Source organism: Gallinula chloropus (assembly GCF_964237585.1).
Source record: "Gallinula chloropus genome assembly, chromosome: 2".
Classification (NCBI taxonomy): domain Eukaryota; kingdom Metazoa; phylum Chordata; class Aves; order Gruiformes; family Rallidae; genus Gallinula; species Gallinula chloropus.
The window spans coordinates 155,729,796-155,752,514 of record NC_140086.1 but is presented as its reverse complement, the minus strand read 5'-3'; the positions used below and the strand labels follow the sequence as shown (position 1 = coordinate 155,752,514).

The 22,719-nt window shown below is 43.4% G+C and overlaps 1 protein-coding gene across 1 annotated transcript in view; it reads left to right on the top strand.

Moving 5' to 3' along the window:
* Positions 1-4,667: 4,667 nt before the first annotated feature.
* Positions 4,668-22,719, top strand: part of DPP6 (dipeptidyl peptidase like 6) — a gene marked incomplete at both ends in the record, with an annotated part of 573,668 nt that continues 555,616 nt past the window's right edge. The window contains one exon of the mRNA XM_084280504.1: positions 4,668-4,727. Within this exon, the coding sequence (XP_084136630.1) occupies positions 4,668-4,727 (60 nt within the window). The remainder of the gene's footprint in view (positions 4,728-22,719) is intronic.

Genomic DNA, 22,719 nt, shown 5'->3' with positions numbered 1-22,719 from the left:
GTTGAGGTTTGGGGGGACTCAAAACGTCTCTTTCTTTTGTGCTGTTCACAGCACAAAAGTCCACATGGGTGGCTCTGTTCTGGGAAGGCTTAATGTTCACATGAGTGTTACTCTACACCAGTATTTTTCCCATGATTACATTAGCTTTGATTAACTTTCGCTGCTGGTAGCAATAAAAAGGAAGTGAGAACAGCGACTGTCTCTTCGCAATTTTGCTGCAGAGCTGTGGAATGCGATGTGGACTGAACAGGTCCAAGTGCTGCTGGGACTATTTCCACTCTCCAGCACTTTGCTGAGTCCACGTCAGTGGTTCCAGGAGCAAAGCTGCAGTAGAAGATGCTCAGCCTTGTCTGCAGGTATTATTTGTCCGTACGGTTCGAGACCCTTGTGTGTACTAGTGGGGTTTTCCCTGTGTTGCTGTAATAGAAGCTAAATGATACTGTGAACCTCATCTGTGCTGCTGTCATGAGAAGAACAGTAGCGATCAAGCCACGCTCTGCACTAACTGTGTCCACTTCAGTGGATTCAAAAAGCTCAGTCAGGCTCCTGGCTATGACTAAATCATCTAATTATAGCCTTCCCATGCTGTGCTTTTTGCATTCGTTCCTGATCCATCATTGCATTGATTTTTAGAATTGTGTTCTTTAGCACTCCATGGTCTCAATTTTCACATCCTCCTTGTCTCCTGTGCTCTCGACTTCTCCAAGCTCACTGCATGTTTGCTGCTCATCTTTCTAGGCCTTTTCCTTAAACCAGGCTTTTAATCACATTTCTCTTCCAAGGTGGAGAGCAAGGTGAACCTCAGTGATTTCAGAAGCACTTCAACCTTTGTGCAAGTTTGCATTAGACTTTCTGTGGCCCTACACAGTGGCTTTTGACCTGTACAAAATAGATGTACCTTTCTGTTTAAGTCACAAGTGATGTTGGAAATTGCAGGGTGGTATAAAGTGTTAGGCTATCTCAGGCAGCTTTCTACTGAAATCAGAAGTGTGTCTTCGCCATACTATTGGGAAACCCTGAAAACCTCTGGTGTTCACAGAGCGGTGCTACCATGTCCAGGACAGCTCCAAATTAGATCAAAACAAGGTTCTGGGAAGAAATTGTAAACATGGGGAGATGCTTCAAAGGTCCTCATCTAAGCCTGAGCTAGAACTTGAAACGAGCTGAATGTAACAGTGGTAGCAGTCCTGCTGTTTTCTCTTTCAGTTCTGTGACACTGGATGTTTCTCAAAAAAGCTCAACTTTTGGAGTCAGAATAAATATGTAAACCCCTTGCTTCTGTTTTTCATTTTCTCTCAATTTTACAGAGCTCATCTGTGAGGTAAGAATTTGAAGAGCTCAAAAAAAAAAAAGCCCTTCAAACTTTATTAAAATTTTTGACACTATTTTTGCAGTAAAATTTTGTTTTGTTTTTAAATCTTATGTCATGATTGTATGAATTTCCTTGCATCCATTTTTCATAGCTTTAGCTCAGCTCCAAAGACAGATTAGCTCTCTTACTAAATGTTCCCAAAAACTATGACTGAGATTCCTTTTTAATACTGTTCTCAGCTGAGCTTATGTATAATCCTTTTCAAAGTGTAAAATGCCAAGGGATGTTTATATGCTACAGCTTATATGACAGTATATTGTTGTTCCTTCACACTTCACTGAACAGTCTACGAATACTAATCTATAAATCACTTTTCTCACAGGCACTTGAAAACTTTGTGCTGTTTGTGGCATTGTCTGTTCTGGGTATATAAAATGTGTTCTTTTAAAGAACAACAGACTGTAATGACCTAACTTGTGTGTGTGTGTGTGTGTGTGTGTGTGTGTATGTGTGCAATATTTAGTGAAGCATGCTGAAACAAGGACCAAATCCTGCTGGACCTTGTAGGATTGCATGGGTAAGTCCTACTTTAGGGAAGTTGTATGTGAGGGGCAGAGGTGGGATCTTCCTCAGTGCAGGAAGAGCATGAAGGGCAAAGGAGGAATGTGGTGGGTTTTTTTCCCCCAGAATCATGTAGAGAGGCCTGGGCAGTTTGGAGTTGCATCAATTCCCTTCGAATTTCCAAAGCTGCATTTCCACTGCACATTCAGCAGTCTCTTGCCAAGGGTTAGTAAACATCAACACGCTTATGCCTATTTTTGAAAGCAAATGCTTTCTCCTGTCAACTCTCCCCATTATCCCTGTTGGAAGCTGCCTTTTCCTATACAGAAGGAAGATCCTGTGCGATAAGATTTATCTTGGGTCTAGGGGAAAATGGAGATTCCCAGGAGCAGGGCAGGCTTTAAGTGAAAAATGACAGGATGTTGAAGACTTTCCTTGGCTCTTTCTTGCCAGAGCAAAAGACAAAACATGCCCTTTGGTGAAAATGGACACCTTGCCTGCTTTAATAGACTGGCTGCAGAATGTAAGGGGAGCTTGCACCTTGGAAAGGGTTATGTCTTTCATAGCCTGCCTTGCTTCAGGACAAAACTGATACACCAGCATGGGGCAACCCTCCTGTGATCAGACTGTGTGATGTGAAGAAGTTCTTGTGCAAGAAAAAATGTGTAGGCAGGAATATGTTTTAATTTTTTTCCCCTGAAGAATTTGCCTTTAGAGGTGGGACAAAAGTACAGATTTTTTTCACCTGCTCCATGTAGCAGCCAGAAGGGTTTGTCATGGATTTAAAACCTCTTTTTTTTTTTTTTTCCCCAGAAATTGTTCAGTGCATTTGTACAACTGCAAATAATTCCAGGGACTTCTGCATGTCCCAGTGCAGCAAACCATACTGGGAGAATATAACGTAGCCAGGCCCCTTCAAATATGCAACTCAAAGTCTGTAATTGGATTTGTTAGCAGACATTTTGCTTGGGAAGATGTGAAAACCAAACCATTGAATGGAGCAGTTGGAGCAGTAAACTTCAAATCTGAATCAGGACAAAAAAGTGAAAGCCATCAGCAGGGTGTAAGGGGGAGGAGTAATACTGTGGTGTTTGAGGCTGAGCATGCTCGGCCAGGGTGCCAGCACCCGCTGCTCACTGAGGTTGGTAGGGTGCTCATCCCTGAGGGTCACCTACTGCCAGCTTTTCTAGGCTGAACACCTTGTTTGGGCAAGTGGAGCAGACACTAGAAGATTAAAGAGCAGAGGGAGGTCATTACAATCTGAGAGCTCCTTGGAGAGGAAGAACTGACCCTGAAAAGGTGGTTTCTTCCTGGGGAAACCTGTTTCTCTTATTGAACTAGTCATTAGACGCCTGCTGCTCAACATCAGTGGTCTGGGATGGCAGGGAGGGAAGTCTGACAACCCACTGAGGCTTTGGGACCTCCCCCCTGCCTCAGAGCTGAAAGGCCAGTGCCTCTAATGGCATTTACCTTTTAACTATCCTGTCTTCTGCTCTCTGCCTCCATGGTGGTCTCTCTAAATCCATTTGGAGTCACAGGGCTGGAAGATAGAGCCAGTTAAGCACGTGATGGGATATGTACCATTCAGAAGTGAAAGAGCTGGGATTCTCCAAAGCAGCAGTGGCACAAAACAGAGCATTTGTGGCCTGCTATAGGCAGCACAGTATGGTCTAGCTTACCTGAAGAAGCAGCATCAAGGTTTTTAAGTATGCCATAGAAACAAAACAAACCAACCAAAACATTAACACAACAACAACAACAAACACCCAACCCTGAAATAATCTATTCTGATAGGTTAACCCCTAAAAACCCCCATGATTTGATAAAAAGATGTGGGGATGCTTTTAGCCTTGGCTATCCAGATCTGCTTACACAGATGATAGATGGGTCGGGTTTCCTTTGTTTTTCCCTATTCTGGGAACCGAATTTCACAAAGTTTTTGTTGTACTAACTGAGGAGGCAGCATCTGGCCTCACGGGCTGAAGTGGAGGGGTGGAACAGGCATAGGAGAAAATATCTGGATAATGACTTATGAAATGGATTTGTTTGTTTATTTGTTCACTTAAACACCAAAATTTTTACCAGTGGAGCTGTTGGTGCAGCCTTTATTTCACCAGAACAAACAAACAGCCCTGAACTCCAGCACACCTGAAACCGGGATTATGCAAAAAAGTAAGACCCAAATCCTAGTGCTTGGTAGCAAGTAAACACCTGTCAATCAAAACACATCGGAGCGTTTATTTCACTCGAAGCAGCTGGGACAACTGACCCAGGCACCTGTGGGTCTCAAACTGATCCGGGGGGTGAGACGCCCTGAGAGTTTCTAACGTGATTTCTCACGGGGGGGGGGAAAGAAGGATTAAAGCAAAATAATGCTGAAGTAAGAGATCCCTGGGGAGAGCCGGGCTCGCTGCGGTGGTGGGAGAGCTTGGGGCGCTCCCGGGCTCCGGGACAAGGCGGGCCGTGCGCCCGGGGCGAGCCGGGAGAACCCCCCTCCCGCTGCCGCTGCGGCCCCGGAGGGCGGGGGGCGGGGGGCGGGCAGAACCGGGCTCGCCTCGCCTCTGCTTTGGAGGGCGGGGGAGGAAAGCGGTGCCGGGGACGGGGCGGAGGGGGGGTTGTTTCGGGTTTTGTTTTGGTGCTGCGGAGCCGGGAGCGCCGCCAGCGCGCAGACCCCGGCGGACGGGGGCAAGGTCCCGGTGCGGGGGGCAGCCAGTCCTCCTCTCCTCTCCTCCCTCCCGCTCCGCGGGCTGCCGCGCCCGGAGCCCAACTTTCCTGCCAGCCCGACGGCCACAGCATGAACCAGACGGCCGGGGTATCCAACAATGTCCGCTGCTCCAGCGGCAAGGGGCCCAAGGTAAGACCGGCCGCGGGGCTCCGCGAGGCGCGCAGCCCGGTGGGAACGGGGCTTGGCGGGGTCTGTAGCAGCGGGGCTGCCCTGCTCCCTCCTCCGCTGCTTCTGGTCCCTAAACCGGTAGCTGAAAGCATCCCCTCCGCCGCCCCAGGCAGCAGCCCCCGCGCTCCCCATCACTTCGCGAAGTTCGGCATCCCCCGGCTCTCCGCCGGGGACCTGGTTTCGGGGCCTCCTCCTTGCGCCGGTGGTCGGGGCTGGCAGGAATTGCTCCCCGCGACCCCCCTGCGCAGGGGTCGGTGGGTGCCGTGCCGTGGGGGGGGGTAACGCGTTTCGGCTGCGGCTCGGGAAGGTGATGAACAGGCTGCTTGGGGACCGAGGGTGCCGCGGCCTCGCAGCCCCAAGTACCGGCGGGGTCCGAACTCGCACTCCGGCTTCAAACGGGTTAAAATGACCTGGAGGTGACGGTTTGTGCTGTGCGTACCAAGAGGTCGAGTGCCTCTTCATCTGCTTTTGCTTTTTCCCACCGTGTGTTCTCGTAGCCGGCGTTAAACAAAACAGCTGGGATAAAGCACCTTGTCCTGCTCTCTGATGATTGCAACAGAATTTAACTGGGTGCTCACGCCTGATCCAGACCAAATTTGCATGAACCTTTCTTTGGTGGTAGTGAACGTGGCCCTTAGGCTTGCCTGTACAGCACTGAGACGCTGCGATGTAAACTACAGCTGGTGAGGTGTATGTGTCCTCTTGTAGACAGTTCTGCCGATGTTCTTTCTGCAACTCTTTGAACTGTTTCCTGGTGTCTGTATTCCTGTTTTATGGTGGAGCTCCCTCCAAAGACTTCAAATACTGTTTTGAGGCTAGAATTTTGTAAGGAGACATGATTCTGTATTAGCTAACGGGATGTGCCTTAAAGAAATGCAAAAATCTATCTTTGACCCGAAATGGTAATGTTAACTTCTTTTTTTTTATTTTCCCTCCTAATACTGGTATCACAACCCATCTTCTAGGCTTGATGTTGTGCTCGTTTGAAATACTGGTGCAGCCCTGATTTTACTAACTCTTAGGCAAACAAAATCACCTCAAACCTTTCCTTCTGTGAAGTGAATACAGTTATTCCTCCGTTTTCATATCATCTTTTTGGGATTAAACCCACTAATCACAAGGCTATGTAAGTATTAAAAGATGTAACATGATGAGGGCTATGGATGTACACAAACAGATTAGATGAGTGTGCTGAAATTATTTACTTAGCCCATGACTAATCATATATTTGAAGTTAAACCCATGCATAAGCTCTTTGCATAATTCAAAGTCCTTAAATTGAAGTTCCCCCATGGATCTTGCCTGTAATTTCAGCATTCGGGCCTCCTTTCTTTGCACTTTCTAGATTTCTTTGAGTTTTGGGTTGAACAGCTAAGGTTATTGCGTAGCAGTAATAATTTATGGTGTCAAGCTGCTGACCTAACACTTTAATGCAGAAGGAAAAGATGGGGCTCAAATGAGTATATTTTTAGCACATGATAATTGATACGTTTGTATTTGTCTTAAAGGCATCTTCATCTTCAAGTGCTACAAGATGTGGATGTTTTTTCCATTGGAAAGAATTATTTTTTTTAAGTCAGAAGATTGACATGATGAATGGTTTCAGGTTTTTAATTAAAACACAGAAAGCTCCATGCATGACTGATTCAGTTGCAAGGAAACCTTGCAGAGTTCAGAAATGAGAGTGTATCAAACAGGGCTGAAAAAAAACCCAAATAACTGATTTGTAAGAGGTCTGTGATGAAGCATACAAGAGGCAGAGTAGTCAAGTTTGTTTATGACTCGGGCTTCTGAAGCACAGAAATGCTTGTGAGATGTTCAACTATTTTCCCCCTGGAAAACATAGCCCTAACCAAAAGCAGAACAACACAACCACAAACAGACTTGGTCTGACTTACCTAACTTTTGAACTCACTGGCCTATTTTAACCAAAATTGACAGAAGTGTTGCAAATGTCAGTTTTCTCCAAGTGTTGTGAAAGTTCCTTATTTAACAGAGAATAAGGACTATTTAACACCTAAGTGGAGAAAGAAGCAGGGAGGAATCTGTCCATCCCTCTGTACCTGCCCCATCCCAACCACATGGTCAGCACGTGGCTGTAGCTACATTGTGGATTGTCTTTTGCCCATCACAGGTTGTATAAAGTTTGGGAGGGAACAGTAGAAAGACAGCAGTGGTAGAAAACAGGCGACCATGGGTGAGGGCCAGGGTATTTGCAGGAAGAGGTAGGTCAAGCAAATAATGCAGGGCAGAAATCCACTGTACATCACATGCTGTTGTTTCCACTGCTCACAAAACAACTTGTCTTCCCTCCCCCACGGCCCATTCCCCAAAAATTAGTTGTCACACTGTGTCACCTCAAAGAGCTGCAATTGCCAACTCACTGGGGCAAGGTCACTCTTCTTTCTGGCTTTGCTCTGAGTTTCCCTCTCACTAGGTGATGAACACTTAGACTTCAATATTCCTTTGCGAGATTTACAGCTTTGTACAGTTGGGATGAGCACGGGAGGTAACGGTTTAAAGGAGGGATATGATTAAAGCCCTTAAGTAGGTAGCTTGGTTGTAATTCCAAACTCTAGTAATGTATGCCCACTAAAACATGTATATTTTGACATTTCTGCATAACACTTCCTTGAGCTGTTTTTAACCAAGATCTAGCTCTGAGCCACTTAGTGAGTGCTGTTGGGAGACTGTGATTTATTGGCTAGAGAGAACTATTTTTGAGAAATAGTTTGTGTACATACAGCATCTAATGCTCTTTTTTTTCCCTGCCTGTGACTAATCCCATTGCCTTTCCTAAGACAATTTGTGGGAGGAAGGCGAGAGGATTCACCCCAGTGCTATAATGAAAAGCTTCATCATAGGAACGTTTCTGATATGTTTGGGTGGTTGGGGTGGTGAGCCCTGCAGCAGCTGAGAGGCTGTACAAAACCAACCACCTCTTTTGAGTGGGCTGGGAGGAGGCTTCGATTCCGGTTCAGGAAGTGTATGTTGTTGGAAAGTTTTATAGATATTGTTATAAGAATTCGGGGTTCAGTTCTGAGCTGTCATGTTGTGACAGTTTTCTAGAGGGAATTAATGAGGGCTAACTCCATATGGAGACTTGGGCTTTTCAGCACTGTGTGTTGCAGCTCCTGGCTTTTGGCTTTTATTCAGCAGTCCAGAGCCCCATGCCAGCCAATGCAAGGCACAGAAATCATGTCTTAAATTTCACTTACTGGTTTTTTTAGGTTAGTACCGAGGAATATGCTGTGAGAAGGCACTTTGTTTCATGTTGGGATTTCCAAGCTCATGTATCTTGAAGGATGAGAACCTGCAGAGAACACTGGGAATAATTTTTTTGTCTAGAAACAATTCTGTTTCTAGAATCAGGGTACAGTGAGCGAGGAGTCATAGAATATACTGAGTTGGAAGGGACCCATCGAGTCCAACTCCTATTGAACAGAATTGGTGGATCAGGTGTCCTCCTAAGTGTTGATGAGGATTCAGAGACCCACCAGCTCCCATCCTTCAGGGGACTGACACAGCCAGGAGGAATGTTCCCAGCCCTCCTCTTCTTGAGGAGCCAGGGCAGAACACAGATGTTCTTTGAAGTGGGCAAGATGGAAAGACAAAGCATTCATGGGGGAAGGAGGATGTGCTGTCTGTCTTTTTGGTTTTTTTTTTTTTTTTACATGAAAAAAACCCCACCACACTTATCCAAACCATTGACTGACACAGAGTCTGGAGGGCAGGGTTGAAACCCCCAGCTTTGTACAACAGCCTCAGCTGTATATTAGTGCACAGTGTTTGGCATGATGCTGCTGCTGATTCAGTCTCCTTTGACTTTATCTGACTGTGGTTTTTAAATGACTACAGTTGTTGTAGCTGTTTTGTGTGGGGCTTGGTCTTGGACCTGGTCAGTGTATATCTTCTGGGTCAGGTCTTCTAGCCCTGGTTCCTCTTTTCCTGTGGGATGTAGTTACAGTTCCTCTGACATAGGCTCATGTGCAGCTTATGGCCCCAGCAGCACGTCACTGAGGAGTACCCAAAAAGCTTATGTGTGTTTTGAGGGTAACGCGGTCTGTTTGCTACTGAAATTGTGCTGATGTTTTGTTAGACATTTAAATCTGTCAGTCAAGACTTCCTGATTCTGGTCCTGATGCTTGAGTAGAAGATAAGTGCTTTCCTGTCCCAACAGGAATGATGTGAGTCACTTGGGCTCTATGGTAAAAAGAAACAACATTGAGCTAAAACTGAGCAAATGCTGTGTGGTTCCACCAGGGATTTCCTAGATGCAGCTTATGGGACGTGCTTAAGGCCACAGCAGATACTCAGCAAGCGTCCTTCCTCCCATGGCTGTCAGTACAGGTTGTTGAATCAAAGTCTTGAGGTTGGGGCATCTGCCTGAATAACTGTAACCTGATTTTTAATCTGCAGTAGTGAATGCTGGAGGATAACAGCAAATCATCTCGGCAGTTGTTTTGTTTCTCTTTTTCTTTTAAAGGAGAGACAATCATACTAATTAGGAATATTAGTATGTAAGAAAGTGGGTGTAAAAACAACTCAATGAAGAAATTTGAAGTCTTTTTGTTAAAAGTAAAGTACACTCAATTAAGCTGAAAGGGAAATACTGTTTTGTTTGTACCCTTGGTTGCTCTCCCATTGTTTTGAAAAGAGCAGAATAATCCACTGAGAAGCAAATTGCCTGTGTGGGGTGTTCCTATAGAGCTGAATCTTCCCAGGGAGTTGCCTTGATCCAAAGGGGCAGTGTAGTGTTCATACAGCCATGGTCACCAGGTCAATAATGTCCTTTTAACATGATATGAGAGAGTTTGGCTTTTGTTAATCTTTAAACAATTAATAAGAGGTTATTGCATCTACACTAGATAAACCTAATTTTCTTCTCTTCTGCCTAAGCTATTCCCCTTATGTGAATTTAACTGATTTCAGTTGAATTACTACTTATTTATGTTGGTTTAATTGCAGACAGATTCAATACCTCTAAAGTCAGGGAAGCAATAGAGCTACAGCATTTCTAGCACTCTTGGATGTAGAAAATGAAGATAAGGATGCTATGGTAGCTCCTCTGCATTGTTGCTGAAGCAGAAACAAGTTTTACTTGCACTACGTGTTTTACTGTGTGTGGTAAGTGACCATGTATGGGCACAGCTAAGGAGTATATTTCAAGTTGTCCATTTTTAATAGCTCTAGTGGGAATGCAAGGTTGACTTCCACACCTAATAAGTATTAAAGCAGGACTTGATGTAGTTGCCAGGGCTTTAAAACATGATCAGTCAGCTATCTTCAAAATCCAGCCTAGCTCAGAGGGCAGTCCCTTAGAAATTACACTTCTGTCTCAAGACATTAACCTTTCAGAGTGGTCTAATACGGCATTGCATGAGAACCCCAGCCAAGACCAAGGCCCAGTCCTGCTGGATGTTGTGACCCTGCAGAGACAGAAATGGCTTTGCCTTCAGAGTGTTTACAGCTTAAGTTGATAATCAGAGGCAAAAAGCTGTGGGAAGGGGAGGGTTACTCTAATTCTACAGGCAGTGAAGTAAGGGGTGAGTGTAAACCACCAAACCTACTAAGCTTAATGGAATACTAATGATCTCAAATTCTGTGGAAAACTGCTGGATAGGCAGAGAAGATAGGCTGAAGTTGAGCTTCTCTGCCGTGGAAAATGAAGGCAATACTAGGCATTGGCCACTTAAGAACAAGCAGGCTCATCAATTTGTGCTTCTGACATCCATCCCACCAGCATCTCTCTCTCTGAGGCATGTTAGTTATTCCTTGCCCAGTGTAGGTGTCTGCAGGAAAAAGCTATGGGCAAAGAAGTGGGAGAAAACTGTAGACTTGGGTCCTCTGTCTATGATGAAGCCAGGCATTAGTTTGGCTCCTTGTAGAACAAGGTTTTGTTTGGCACATGGGGTGGAACAGTGTCGTGCTGATTTAACTTTTTCCCCTGTACTGGTTTTTACAGATCTTCTATCTTCTTTACCCATTGTGGGGCATCTTTCGTGAAGGAGCAGAAGACAAAACCTAGTCAGAACTAGAAATGGTAAATTCTAATTCAAGAAAAAATGCCAGGGGTCTTCAGGGGACGTGTTTGAAGTGAATTCTTATCACATTCCCTCTTGTAACCATATCTTTCATTTGACATTATCTAGTGGAATTGCTGAATTAGCAAGAGTTTTGCCTCTGTTGGTGTAAATGGAAAATTTTTTGAAAATTTCGAAGACCTAATAAACCCAGCCTCAGGGATTTTAGGAGCAATAACTGTGGGAAGTTCTTCACCAGCTCTTGTATTATTTTCAGGCAGTGCAATCTACTTTCTCTACAATTCTACCTGTAAACCTGATGGTTGTTGTCAGTTAATTCCAGCTGTATTCCCTTGAGTGTTCCCTGGGACTGTCTAAGTGTCAGTGTCCTGCAAAGTTCCTGTTAACGGGAAACACTGCATGGAGGATGATGACAGGTTCAAGAAGAGAAGTTTCAGTGGAAAGCTCAAACACTCCTTGAAGAGTAGGAAGACAAAGGGAGACGGCTAGGCTGACTTTATAAATTCCCTGACTGGAGGAAAACCTGGCAGGGGTCATGCTTTCCCTGGCTGGAGGGAATCCAGCTGCCAGATGCAATCTGGGGAAGAGCAGGCTCCTCTAGTCCTGGTGCGAATGGAGTATCTTGTCTAGGATGTTTTGGGTGATGGGGAGCAAAAGGAGCAGTGATTTTTTTTTTTATTATTATTATTATTTTCTTTACTGTTGTGTAGGCAAGCACCAGCAAGGGTGTACTTTGCCTAGAACAGCTGTTATTTTAAGGTTTTAGGGGGTGCATGAGACAGAAGCACCGTTCTCCCTGCAGTAAACTAGCATTATGCTAGGGCTGTGCTGAGTTCAAGGGGTTGCCAGCAGTGCGTGAGACTCTGTTCTCCGTGATCCATAGAGCCCTCCAGTGTGGGGAGCCCTGACCGCTCAATCTGAATGAGCTCCAGGGGTCAGTGACACCAGAGCCATCACGCTCCCTTTTTATTTGTGGGTGCTGTTCTCCGCTGCTGTTTTTCATCTTTAATGAGAGCTGAACACACCATAAAATTTTATTGGGTGTTTATGCTAACAAAATTAACTAACAGTTGGTGCTTTAAAAATGCAGCCGGCGCTCTGAGCGCTATAACTGGAACCTGCAATGGCTTTTTAACTGGTACAGGACAGAGCAAATGTGTGTGTGCCAATATCACTTAATAGTGAACCATTTTATATTAACTTTTTATTGACCAGAACCGATTCATTGAAATTGAAGAAAAATCATAGTGCAATATGTGCTTAAACAGGATCATGTTTTCAGGCATTAGATAACTAAAACCTCTGTCAAAACTGCGGGGTTAATTTATAATGCCGAGACCAATGGGCTGATAATCAAAATAAATTAGCTTAGCCATTTCAGTACTTCAATGCTTAAGTCAAATAAAAGGAAGAAGATTTATTTTACCACTTCGATTCTTGTGTTTCTCGATAAAATAGATATAATATCGTGCTGAGAGTGCTGTATGGATCACCCGAGGCAATGACTTCAGTGAGACTACAAAGGCTATAGAAAAAAGAAAAAGAGAAGGGATTAACTTCAGACTCGGTGTCTTGTGCACTAGAACACATTTGGCTTATTTTTGTATTAGCGCCGTTAAGTAAACAGAAGTCACTTTCATTTATTTATTTAGCACTTTTATTTATTTTCCTGCAGTTTTCCCACACCTAGTCTACATAGAGTTTGATGTTTATGATCTTTATTTTATGTTGGGGATTTTTGTGCTGGTTTTAAAGCAAAATAACCAGGCTGACAAGCCATGATACATTTGAAGGTGAATGAAATAGTTTATCAGTTAGCACTGATTTACTATGTGTTTTCCTAGGTATAGGTGGGGCTGAGCTGCATTTCACGGCGTTGTCAGTAAGAAAGTTTGTCTAAAACTCCTGTGCAAGTGCTCAGGGAATGTCCCAATTCCTGGATTAAGACCTGAGTTACACCGGGATACTGGCCAAGCTGTTTAGTTTTTACATTTTCACATTGTCACTTTATCACAGATCCCAGCTGATTTTTCAAGGCTGGACACTACTACTGTCAAGAAAACCTTCTCCAACCTGCTTTTAGCCTCCCAGTGTAAGCATGGTCCTGGGGATCTGATGTGAACTCACAGCAGTCTGCAGCAGTTGCATCATACTGAGGCTGGGGCAGATATTCTACCCGTACTTTAGTTTCTTCTCTTGGGGAAGAAAAAATTAGAGAATCTAGCATCAGTGTCATTAAGAAAATATTCTCCTGTGAAGAAGAAAATATGTGGGAGGGACAGAGATCAGAGGCTGCGGAGTCCCTATACTGTGATGTGCCAAACTATCTCTGGAAGATGACCTTGCAGGGAAGCATACCCAAAGTGGTAAGCTGTATTACAAGCACAAAGATGTGGAGGAGAAGAGGGGAGTGCATCAGTGTTCCAGCTCACCTGAAAGGAAGGTTGTTAAAATTCTAAAAATTTGGGTAATTTAGAAGACAAGCATAGAGAGCACTTCTAAGTGTCCTGTCTTCAATTAGCCCCAGGGAGAGGGTTGGGGTCTGACAAAGGTGCCAGTGGGTGCTGGGCACCTCTCAGCCCTGCCAGCAAGCTGAAAAGGGGCAGGACGTGAACATATTTGAGGTCAGCTAAGTTCCTTATTTGCAGATAGTGTCTAAAATTGGAATGCTAGGAAGAGGTTGCAATTGTGGCAGAGGTGCTGCAGGTAATTTACAGCTACTTAGCGCAGCAGATATACCATATGTTTTTTTTTTTTACTGTATTAGTGTATGCTTCTAGGTTGTTAAGTTTTCTTGGACTTCCCCTTAGTATCCCAACATCCTAGTGCTTGGAGATTTTTAGTGTAGTCTTTTACCAGAGTCAGATTTTGCTGGATAACGACCTCACACAGAGCCTTTGCCACTGATTTAACTCTCCTAAGTGGAAGTTCAGATAGTCTTTCATAAGTAACAAGTCCAGGAAAGGTCCAGAAGCAGAGGCTTGCATCAGTGTTATTTCTGTTGAGGCACTCCATGGGAATGCTGGTTGCATATTTGGATTCAATTGAACAAGAGGCTTTCACAGAATCACAAGGTTGGAAGAGACCTTTGAATATGATCAAGTCCAACCATGCTGTCTTCCAGCAGAAGAGTGTAATACTGCCTCCTACATCAAAGCTCTTACACTTTAAATTTGTTCGTTGGTTTACGGTCATCCCTCAAACTGAGGATTTTATTCTGCACTTTATATTCTTGCTGCTTAGCATTGATTTCTCTGTGTGATCCCATTGATTGTCATGGGGCTGCTTTTACGCTGCTTAACATGAATCAGGGTTGCACGTGGGGCCTGATGAAAGCACACAGTCTAACACGTTTTCCTTGACACGCTGCCCTGCCATCCCTCTTGTCTGACCACTTGTTGTACAATCAATCTGTCTGCAGACTAGCCACTGAAGTTTTTCCGCCACTTACTCCAAAGTTAGCTGCTTGTCACTGTCACAGGTCTCTTCTCCAGCAGGTTAGGACTACCCTTGAATTTCCCAGGTCCTTCTCTCTGCATGCTCTGTGCTTCCACATACTCGGATTTGTTCAGACTGTAGTCACTTGTGTTATCGTGGTATTGCTAAAACTCCCTAGGCCTGAAGATGTCTTATGGGCAAGGTGCAGATATGCTCTGTGTCTTTCACCCATTCATAGAATCATAGAATGTGCTGAGTTGGAAGGGACCCATAAGGTCCACTGAGTCCATCTCCTGGCTCCACACAGGGACATCCAAGTCAGAGCATGGGACTGAGGGCATCATCCAGATGCTTCTTGCCCTCATCCCAGCTTAGCACTGTGACCCCATCCCTGGGGAGCCTGTTCCAGTGCCCAATCCCCCTCTCAGTACAGAACCTTCATTTAGTATTCTCACTCACTTCCTTCTTATTCCTGCTCTGCTCCTGCTCTTTTTTTATGGCAGGGGAGGGCACCGAATATTTCACTTAAAGTTAATTTACTTCTGGTGAGTAAACCCAGCTGGATTTCCCTTATTTTAAGTAGTAAAGGAACTTTGCTTGTGCTTTTTGTTAATCTGTGCAAATTGTTGCCTGTAAAGGGCATTTACAGCATAAACATACACTGCCTTGCTGGTTTATCCAACTCGGGGACACTGAATAACTGATTCAGATTGAACCACAGATACCTTCCCATGGGCCACTGAAGTGGTGGTGGCACTTGGTGGCTGCATCTTGTGCTTTTACAAGGGTACTTCAAGCTGCTGCTCAGAAACTGCACTGAGAATTTCTAGCTATGTGTGATCATAATGGAGGTGGTGAAGCTATTAGCCAAGGATGGAGGGAGGAAAGAAATTGTTTATGAACCCTCAAACTCTTTATTTGTGGCAGCAGTTTGGTTGGGTTGGTTTTATTTTTTTCTCTTGTCTCCTTCTCTTTCTAGAACAGTAGAAGACTTCAGTGCTTTTTTATGACTTTAATGGAAAGTAATCAATGCTGTGTATCATCCCAGTATTATGATAAAAATACCTCAGTTAAAACTATCTTTGACAGTAAAATATTGTAAGTGACCTCCAATGGTTTGACTTCCTCAGGTACTTTCCTGCTGTAGCTTCATTACATTTTATGGCATATACGTTGCACCACAGAAATCCTGATTGGCAGCTGATACAGACTGGCTGAAAGAGTGAGATAATTCCTGTTTTGTTTTATGCATAAGAGGGATGTCCACATCTATCTTCCAGTATCGTCAGCAGAAGGAACATACCTAAATCTTTTGTGTGCTAATGGAAGAATTGCCTCTAAAGCTTTTTGCAGTGTAAGGCATAAAGTTTATTGAAGAACCCAGTAATGAAGAACTATGGTTTCTGGCTCTTAAAATTTGAGCATTTGTACAAAAATCAGGCCTCTGGCACTTTAAATTATAGTTTGTAGAAGCATTACAACAAATGACTTATTCTTTCTTGAAAGCTCTTCTCTTACTTCCTTGTAAGATCTGGATTTTGATATGGAGATCATCCAGATGAAAAAAAAAAAATCAATATTTTATTTAATAGAAGCTGTCACTTACACTTTCATGTTTTGGAAATAGAGCTTGAGAAGAGTTAGGAGAAAGCTAGCAAATTACAGTGTGGTCCTACCACTGTTGTTCCCACCCTTAGCAAGCTAAGACTGTAATGTTGCTCATGTGAATGATGACTATATCCAGCTGGGAAATAATTGTTCTTTTCAGAGGCTGAAGCACATGGATGCACCCAAATACTAAAATAAGATAAAATGTAGGTGTTATTGAAGCAAAGGTGTATATTCACATTGTATTGTAGAAAAGGTATCTATTGTACGGTGAGTTGTTTGAAAGCTGGTATGTATGATCTCATCAGGAGCACCACAGAGTCCAAGTGATAGTGTTTGCCAAAAAAGGGATTGTTTTGATGAGTGGGAAGGCTATATTGGAGCATCACTGGAAAGGCAACTTGTTTCTGATGTGTAAATGTGAACATGTCTTCGCATTGTGGCTAAATGTTTGTGTGCTGTAACAGCACTCATTTTGCAAGGTTTCTGATTTCATTTAATAAAGGAAAAAGGAAGAAATGCTTAAGCCTATAGCCAATGTCACTACAGCAGTGTTTTATTAAAAGGTAAAAATACCATCAAAATGATGCTGACGTGTTGGCTTGTGTCCTCAGACTGAAATTCTCTCTGCACTAACTGTTTAATTAGTGTAAGGTCATCCTTGAAGGATAGGGCTCAGTCTAAGGATTACAGCATCAATACATAGTCATCTAATTTCTGTTTGCATACAACCTAGGGGCAGGAGTTTTCTGTACTGGTGCTGTGTAAGGTGTGCCAGGTATCCTTTCAGCTGCTGGACATGGGGATATGAATTTCCCAGAGGTTTTGTGTTGTGTCTGCCAGCACCAACAGTATCTTGGAGATGCTGGGATTCTTCGAATAATTCTGAGTATCCCTACTTTAGGCAGTGGGATTGGGCAGGCACTGGCTAGGTTCCTGTTATAGTCAACAGCACACAGTGAGTAGACAGCGGTGGAGCTCAGTGTAAGGTTCCTGTGGGCTGGCTGCTCCCTGACTTGCTGCTTGTGTTCCATTGACTTTTTGTTTTGTCTAGATCCCTGTTGACTATAATAGGAGTTTAGACACCTGGCACTCATATAAGCACCTAAATGTAGGCATCCTAATCTCAAATTGCATCCCTTTTGTCTTGCCTTTTCTACTCTCTTGCTAGTTGTCAGTGTAAGAAAAGCTAGGAAGAATGATGGTATTAAATTCTTGCCTGCCATTTCCCAAGAGCCAGGACATTTCTTGTGGGTCAGGATGGATAACTGAATACAAGAGTGTAATCATCATACCTGAGATTGATTTATCTATAATAATACAAGGCACAGCAGTCAGAGCTTGGGGAAAAATGACCAGTTTTATTTTCCTAAAATTCACATTTCAGAAAAGCTTGGGTTATTCTGATCTGGGCAATTGTGGCAGCAGATTTAGGTTGATGTCTGCATTTCAATCTTGAAGAATCCTTGGAGAGGCAGCCTGTTGTTTGGACTAAGAGAAAAAAAAATGCTTACATGAATTGGGAGATTTTTATTTTATTTTTAATAGGTTAGTCCAGCCAAGCAAATCTGTTTGAAACGGGTGAGTAAGGGTTGCAAGAATGCTGATACCAGTGCACAGAAGGTGTATGAATCTTTATGCAGGGTGGAAGGCAGTTGTAGATAAAGCAGACAAGGTTAAATCATGCTTTGCCCGTAACTGTGAGCGTGGTATCAATGTCAGTGTCTTTGACTACAAGGTCCCTTGGGAGCTCTGGAGGGCATGGTACAGACATTAGCTGGTCAGCTACTCCTCAGGCCATCCCTTATTTCATAAATGTTGCTCTAAATAAATGTAATCAATAATGACGTCTTGTATTGAAGAATGCACTGCTTGCTGTTGATCCCAGAGCAGATTCCCCTCTCCATACTGCTCTATGAGCTAAACATGGGATCTTTACTTCAGCCTTCAAAAATAAGGGCCACGGTGCATTCTGTACTCTCTTACTGTGCGTTTAATGCCAGCATGGTGACCAAATTCCTGTTGCCATAACCTCAGTGGACTTAATCCAGCACAAGGCTGACATTACTGACAGTCTGATTTTTCTTTATTGTTAACAGCTCTTGTTACATTAACAGTCTTAGCATCCTACCATGGTTCTTTCATATTTAGGAAATCAAATTGAAATTATTTGGACCTTTGAGATGTTTGGACAGTTATTTGGGGGGAATTGTGGCTGGGTTTAGTCTCTTTTTTTCTGGTAGGTAGCTTTGACTTGATACATTTAGACATTTTTTGGTTTTTTTTTTTTTATTTATCTGTGCTTTTAAAGGAATGTATTTTTTTCCATTTAGAAATAGCTCTACAGCTAAGTGACAGTATAATTTGTAAAAATCAGTGTGGAAAATGTGGACACAAAGTTATTTTCAAAACTGTCAGAATTTAGTAAGCCATGTTTTAGAGGCATTATCCTCAGAAGGGAGGAGATTAGGAGTGAAGGAAGAGCTGGTCATAGGTTAGGATGTTTCTGTGGAATTCATTGCTGTAGAGTTTCAGCTCCTCAAAACCACTAATGAGATTTTCTTCAGATAACTACTGATTGCTGTTAGATTGGATTGGATTACATTAGATTAGTGTTACTCCATTTTTACAGAGGAACTGAAAAACATGGACAGCAGGGACTGTTTTCTTTAAGATATTTAGTCACTTATGTATTAAAACGTGACATTTGGTGGTCTCTGCACAAGTGTCTGCCGTTACATGGGAGGAGGGAGCTGTTTGTAGAATTTTTCTTTCTTGTTTTTGTTGGTGGTGTTTTTTTGAGCATCCCGGGGGTGTGTTCCTGAAACTTTGGCCATGTCATTTTGAAGCCCATCTCACTCTCCTGGGCTCCTCTGAGCAGTCTGTGGAAGAGCAAAATTAAAAGTCCAGGCTTTGCTGTTGTCCATCCATAAAGCAACTCCTCAATTTTATTTTTTTTTTCTTCTGTCTGGCAGAAGGAAGGTGTTTGCACCCAGCTGGTCTGGTGGCATCTCTGGAGACCACTGGCCTTTGCTGCTGGCCTGGAAGCGTAGGTTCCTATGTTATATTGATTTCAGTAGGCTTATGCATCTAAGTACTTGAAATGCTGTAGCCTTTTAAAACTGCTCCTGGATGATTCTGATTTAGGAGTATCCATTGCCATCAGAAGTAAGTTTTGTGTGCAGTCCCTTGCTTCCATCTTCTATTCAAAAATACAATCCATTCTGTGCAAATGCAATGCTGAGACTACGGTTTCAGGTATGTTTAAATTTGGCCTTTGAATTTATTTTGACATTAACTCAGATAAATGGTTTTTGTAAATACTAATTTTGTGTAGCCAGAGTTGGAGGTCATGCTTGGTAATGGGAGGATGCTCCACAGTGGTACTGAGGTGAGATTTTACAAGTTATGTCCAAAAGTGCTGTCAGCTTCCCTATCAAGAACTCTGAAAAAAAAAACTAAGGTGCATCACTAATGAGCTGCATGACTTCAGTAGTCCTCAGAGATTTATGAGCACCAGCTTAGAAAAGATAGAGCTACTCAATGCCAAGGGCACTGGAGTTTTCCTAAAAGTCCATCTAGATCACTGAGGAATTAGACTGGAGAGGAGGTTAAAAGCATGTCTAAAACACATATGAGATTTGGTTTCTCCTGTTACCGCCTTTCCAGCTGTGTTTTAGAAAAGCATCAACTTTCCCCAGCTCTCTGGGGGAAAAAAAGTTGACATAGCCAGAGGAAGACTAGGCAATGTGAATATTTGTTTTGTTTTCTTGGTGTGCTGGTACTGAGCCATTTCACAACGTTTTAGGCTAGTTTGCAGGAACTCCCTCTGCAGTAAAATGATGGGATCTGATTAAGAGGTGCTTAATTCTCTGCAAGGCTGTGCATATAACCTAGGGTTTGGGACTTTACCAATGTTTTGCTCCATTACTTAAATTTTCTATGGACTCTTCATACTAAAATTTATGCAAAGCCTTCCTGTGTTTACTACATATTGTAAACTATTGTTTGCATTGCACAGATAAGAAATGCTGATGCCCAGAACTCCTACGGGATGAATAGAGAATACTACTGTTACTCGTAAGCTCACAATCCTATGCAGGGGCTTTTTGGGATCTCCTGTTTCATCTGGTCAGCTCTGATGCCTTTCTACATGCCATGCCCGTGATATGTGGAAAGACATAGTTCCTTCACTTGGGTTCTGCTGAGCAAAACTGTGATGTTTAATTAAGTCTGGGTTGCAGAGCCCTCTAAAGTCATGGAGAACCTTCATCATCTGCTTTTTCCCTATGTTTGCTGCCAGCAGAAAGCAGGATCAGAGGACTCTGTAGTGTCCTGGGTGTTTCAAGCTGTGTTTTTGCTGAATGGTAATTGGCACATTTTGACAGAGGACCACTGCTCCCCAGCACTTCCCCCCCCCCACATAGGTGGGGAAGCAGAGATATTTGTCGTGACTGAAGCTCTGAGGTGTCCTCATTCAAGCACAGGTTTTTGTTCACTTGGACTCATACACACTGTGCTCAACACTGCAGTGCTTCGCTGCTCCTTAAAATGTTTTGATCAGGAGATTTTGGGGGGGTTTCTTCTCTCTGTAATATCCCTGTTCTCCCATTTCCTTTGCTACATGACAGAAAAAGGGCAGTGAATTTTTTTTTTTTTTTGAATACATGCATGCTTAATTTTCTGTAAGCTGACTTGTATTCTCCTGCCTTGCTGGTACTTGAAATGAATTTTAGATTTTTTTAGAGCAATGATATACACCATTAAAGAGTCTTGCTGTCTAACCAGGCATAGTCCTGCTACAAAGCTGCTTCTTCCTTCAAATAAGGATCAGAAAGCTGGTAGACTGATAAATCCATGCTGCTTAGGAATGAACAGCATGTTTTATTTAACAAAAACAAGTGCGCTATGGTGATGTTCCATTGGTCATCTTCACTTGTGCATTGGTTGCATTATGCATTGGTACCCAGCAATTGATGGTTGGACTCTATCTTGAAGGTCTTTTCCAACTGAAACCATTCTATGATTCTAGTAGTTGTTGGCTAGTTTAATATCATAGCTGTGCCCTGTGGGCAAAAGTTTCAGAAGAAAATGTGAGTGCTCTGAGCAGATACAGTGTATTATGATCTTGATATTTGGGTATAGCCAGACAGCACAAGGGAAATTCAGGAAAGCACAGGGAACTAGAGGTGGCTCTATGGCTGCTCAAGCAGGCATGAGCTTTCAGCATGCCAAGAAACAACTGACACAGGCAGAAAACAGCACTAACGGAACAGTTGAGTCTCATTACTGTTGTGATGCTGAAATATTTCAAATAGATTGGGACACAGGGTACTGAACTCTAGCATGCCATTCCCAGCACTAAGCCATCTTCTCTTCTCCCTTCTGGGGTGACCTTTGTGTGTGAGACCTTGAGGCCAAAGAGGAGTTGCAGCACTTCATTTCTGCAGCCAGCACGGCCTTTCTCAGTAGGGCCCTTGTTACTCGCTGAGTAGCTGTCAAACACCATAACCCCCTCTTGTCCCAGCATATCATTCAATGAGTGACCACATGCTTCCAGCCCATCCAGCTCCCCGTGCTCTTTGCCCTTTACAACACCCCAGTGATGGAGATTCTCATGTCCAGGGGCTCAAATCAAGAAGTCTTCAGGTGCCAGTGGCAGGTAGAGGGTGTCGCCTGATGTGCAGTATTTAGCACTCCATCTAACTCCCATGCTATTTACAAGGCTCCTTCTCTCCACCTGCTCTGAGCAGAATGTCTCATGACTGGCTGAAAATCAGCACTCTTCTGTCTAATTTGGTTTTATCTTTTGGCAGCAGCAAATTAACTATTTCTAATAAGCCTCAAATAAGAGTAACTTCCATACCAAATTCTGTGCCTTTCTCTACTTCAGCTTCTTTAGTTTTTGTTCTCTTATGGAGAAGCTACGTAATATTTGTCTTTCACCTAGGGAAAAAGAACATTCTTGGCCCTGACCATTCCATTTCTGCCTGTCACTCAATTTGTAGTCAGTGCTGTAATTTCAGTTCAGTTGGTGTTGATATGATTACCAATTCTGGTGGCTTTGCATGTTTTCAAAATGAAGAACAATGTCAAGCTGTATTATTTTTTTATTCTCTTGAGCTTTTGGATCTTGACCTGTCTTTGGTAGGTTCAGTGGCCGGTATTTGCACCTGTTGACTACTGTCTTGACATCTGAGGGGTTTGGGTTCCTAAGCTGAGATTCCCCTTGAGGACACTGATTCCAGATAGGCTTTAACCTTCTCTCTCCCACAGGAGGAGAATGAGGTCATTTATCCAGTAAAGTGAGGTAGCTGCATATCAACTTTTAAAAATACCAACCAAAGTACATATACACTTTATTTTCTATCTATATAGATACTTTTAAAAAATAAAATATCTCCCTTTTGTAGGAGGAAAGCATTTACCAAAACATTAATTTCATCCTGCCCCTCTCCATCTGCAGAAGCTTAAGTTGTGACCTGTTTGGTTTTTCACTTACTTTGGTAATTCTCTTTTAAAGTTCCTTTCACGGTGCACTGCAGAAGGGGGAGGGGGGAAGACAAGGAGAGATTTTATATGCTAAGGAGGCTATTTCAGACAGAGGCAATTAACTGACGTTGTACAGCTCATAGGAGAGAATCAGGAGAAGCGAACTGAAGATCGGTCTTTGAAAATGTGGCTAACAAGCAGAGCTTGAAAGACTCCCTGCTGCAGCAGGCTGGGCTGAGGGCACAGTGCCTTGATCCTGGGTCTGAAGCACATTACTGCAAAACTGAGACGAGGACTTTGGTTCCCTCCATCAGCAGATTGGTAAGTATGGGGCTATTTTGCTCCATGCTGGATGGAGGCAGCCCAGAAGT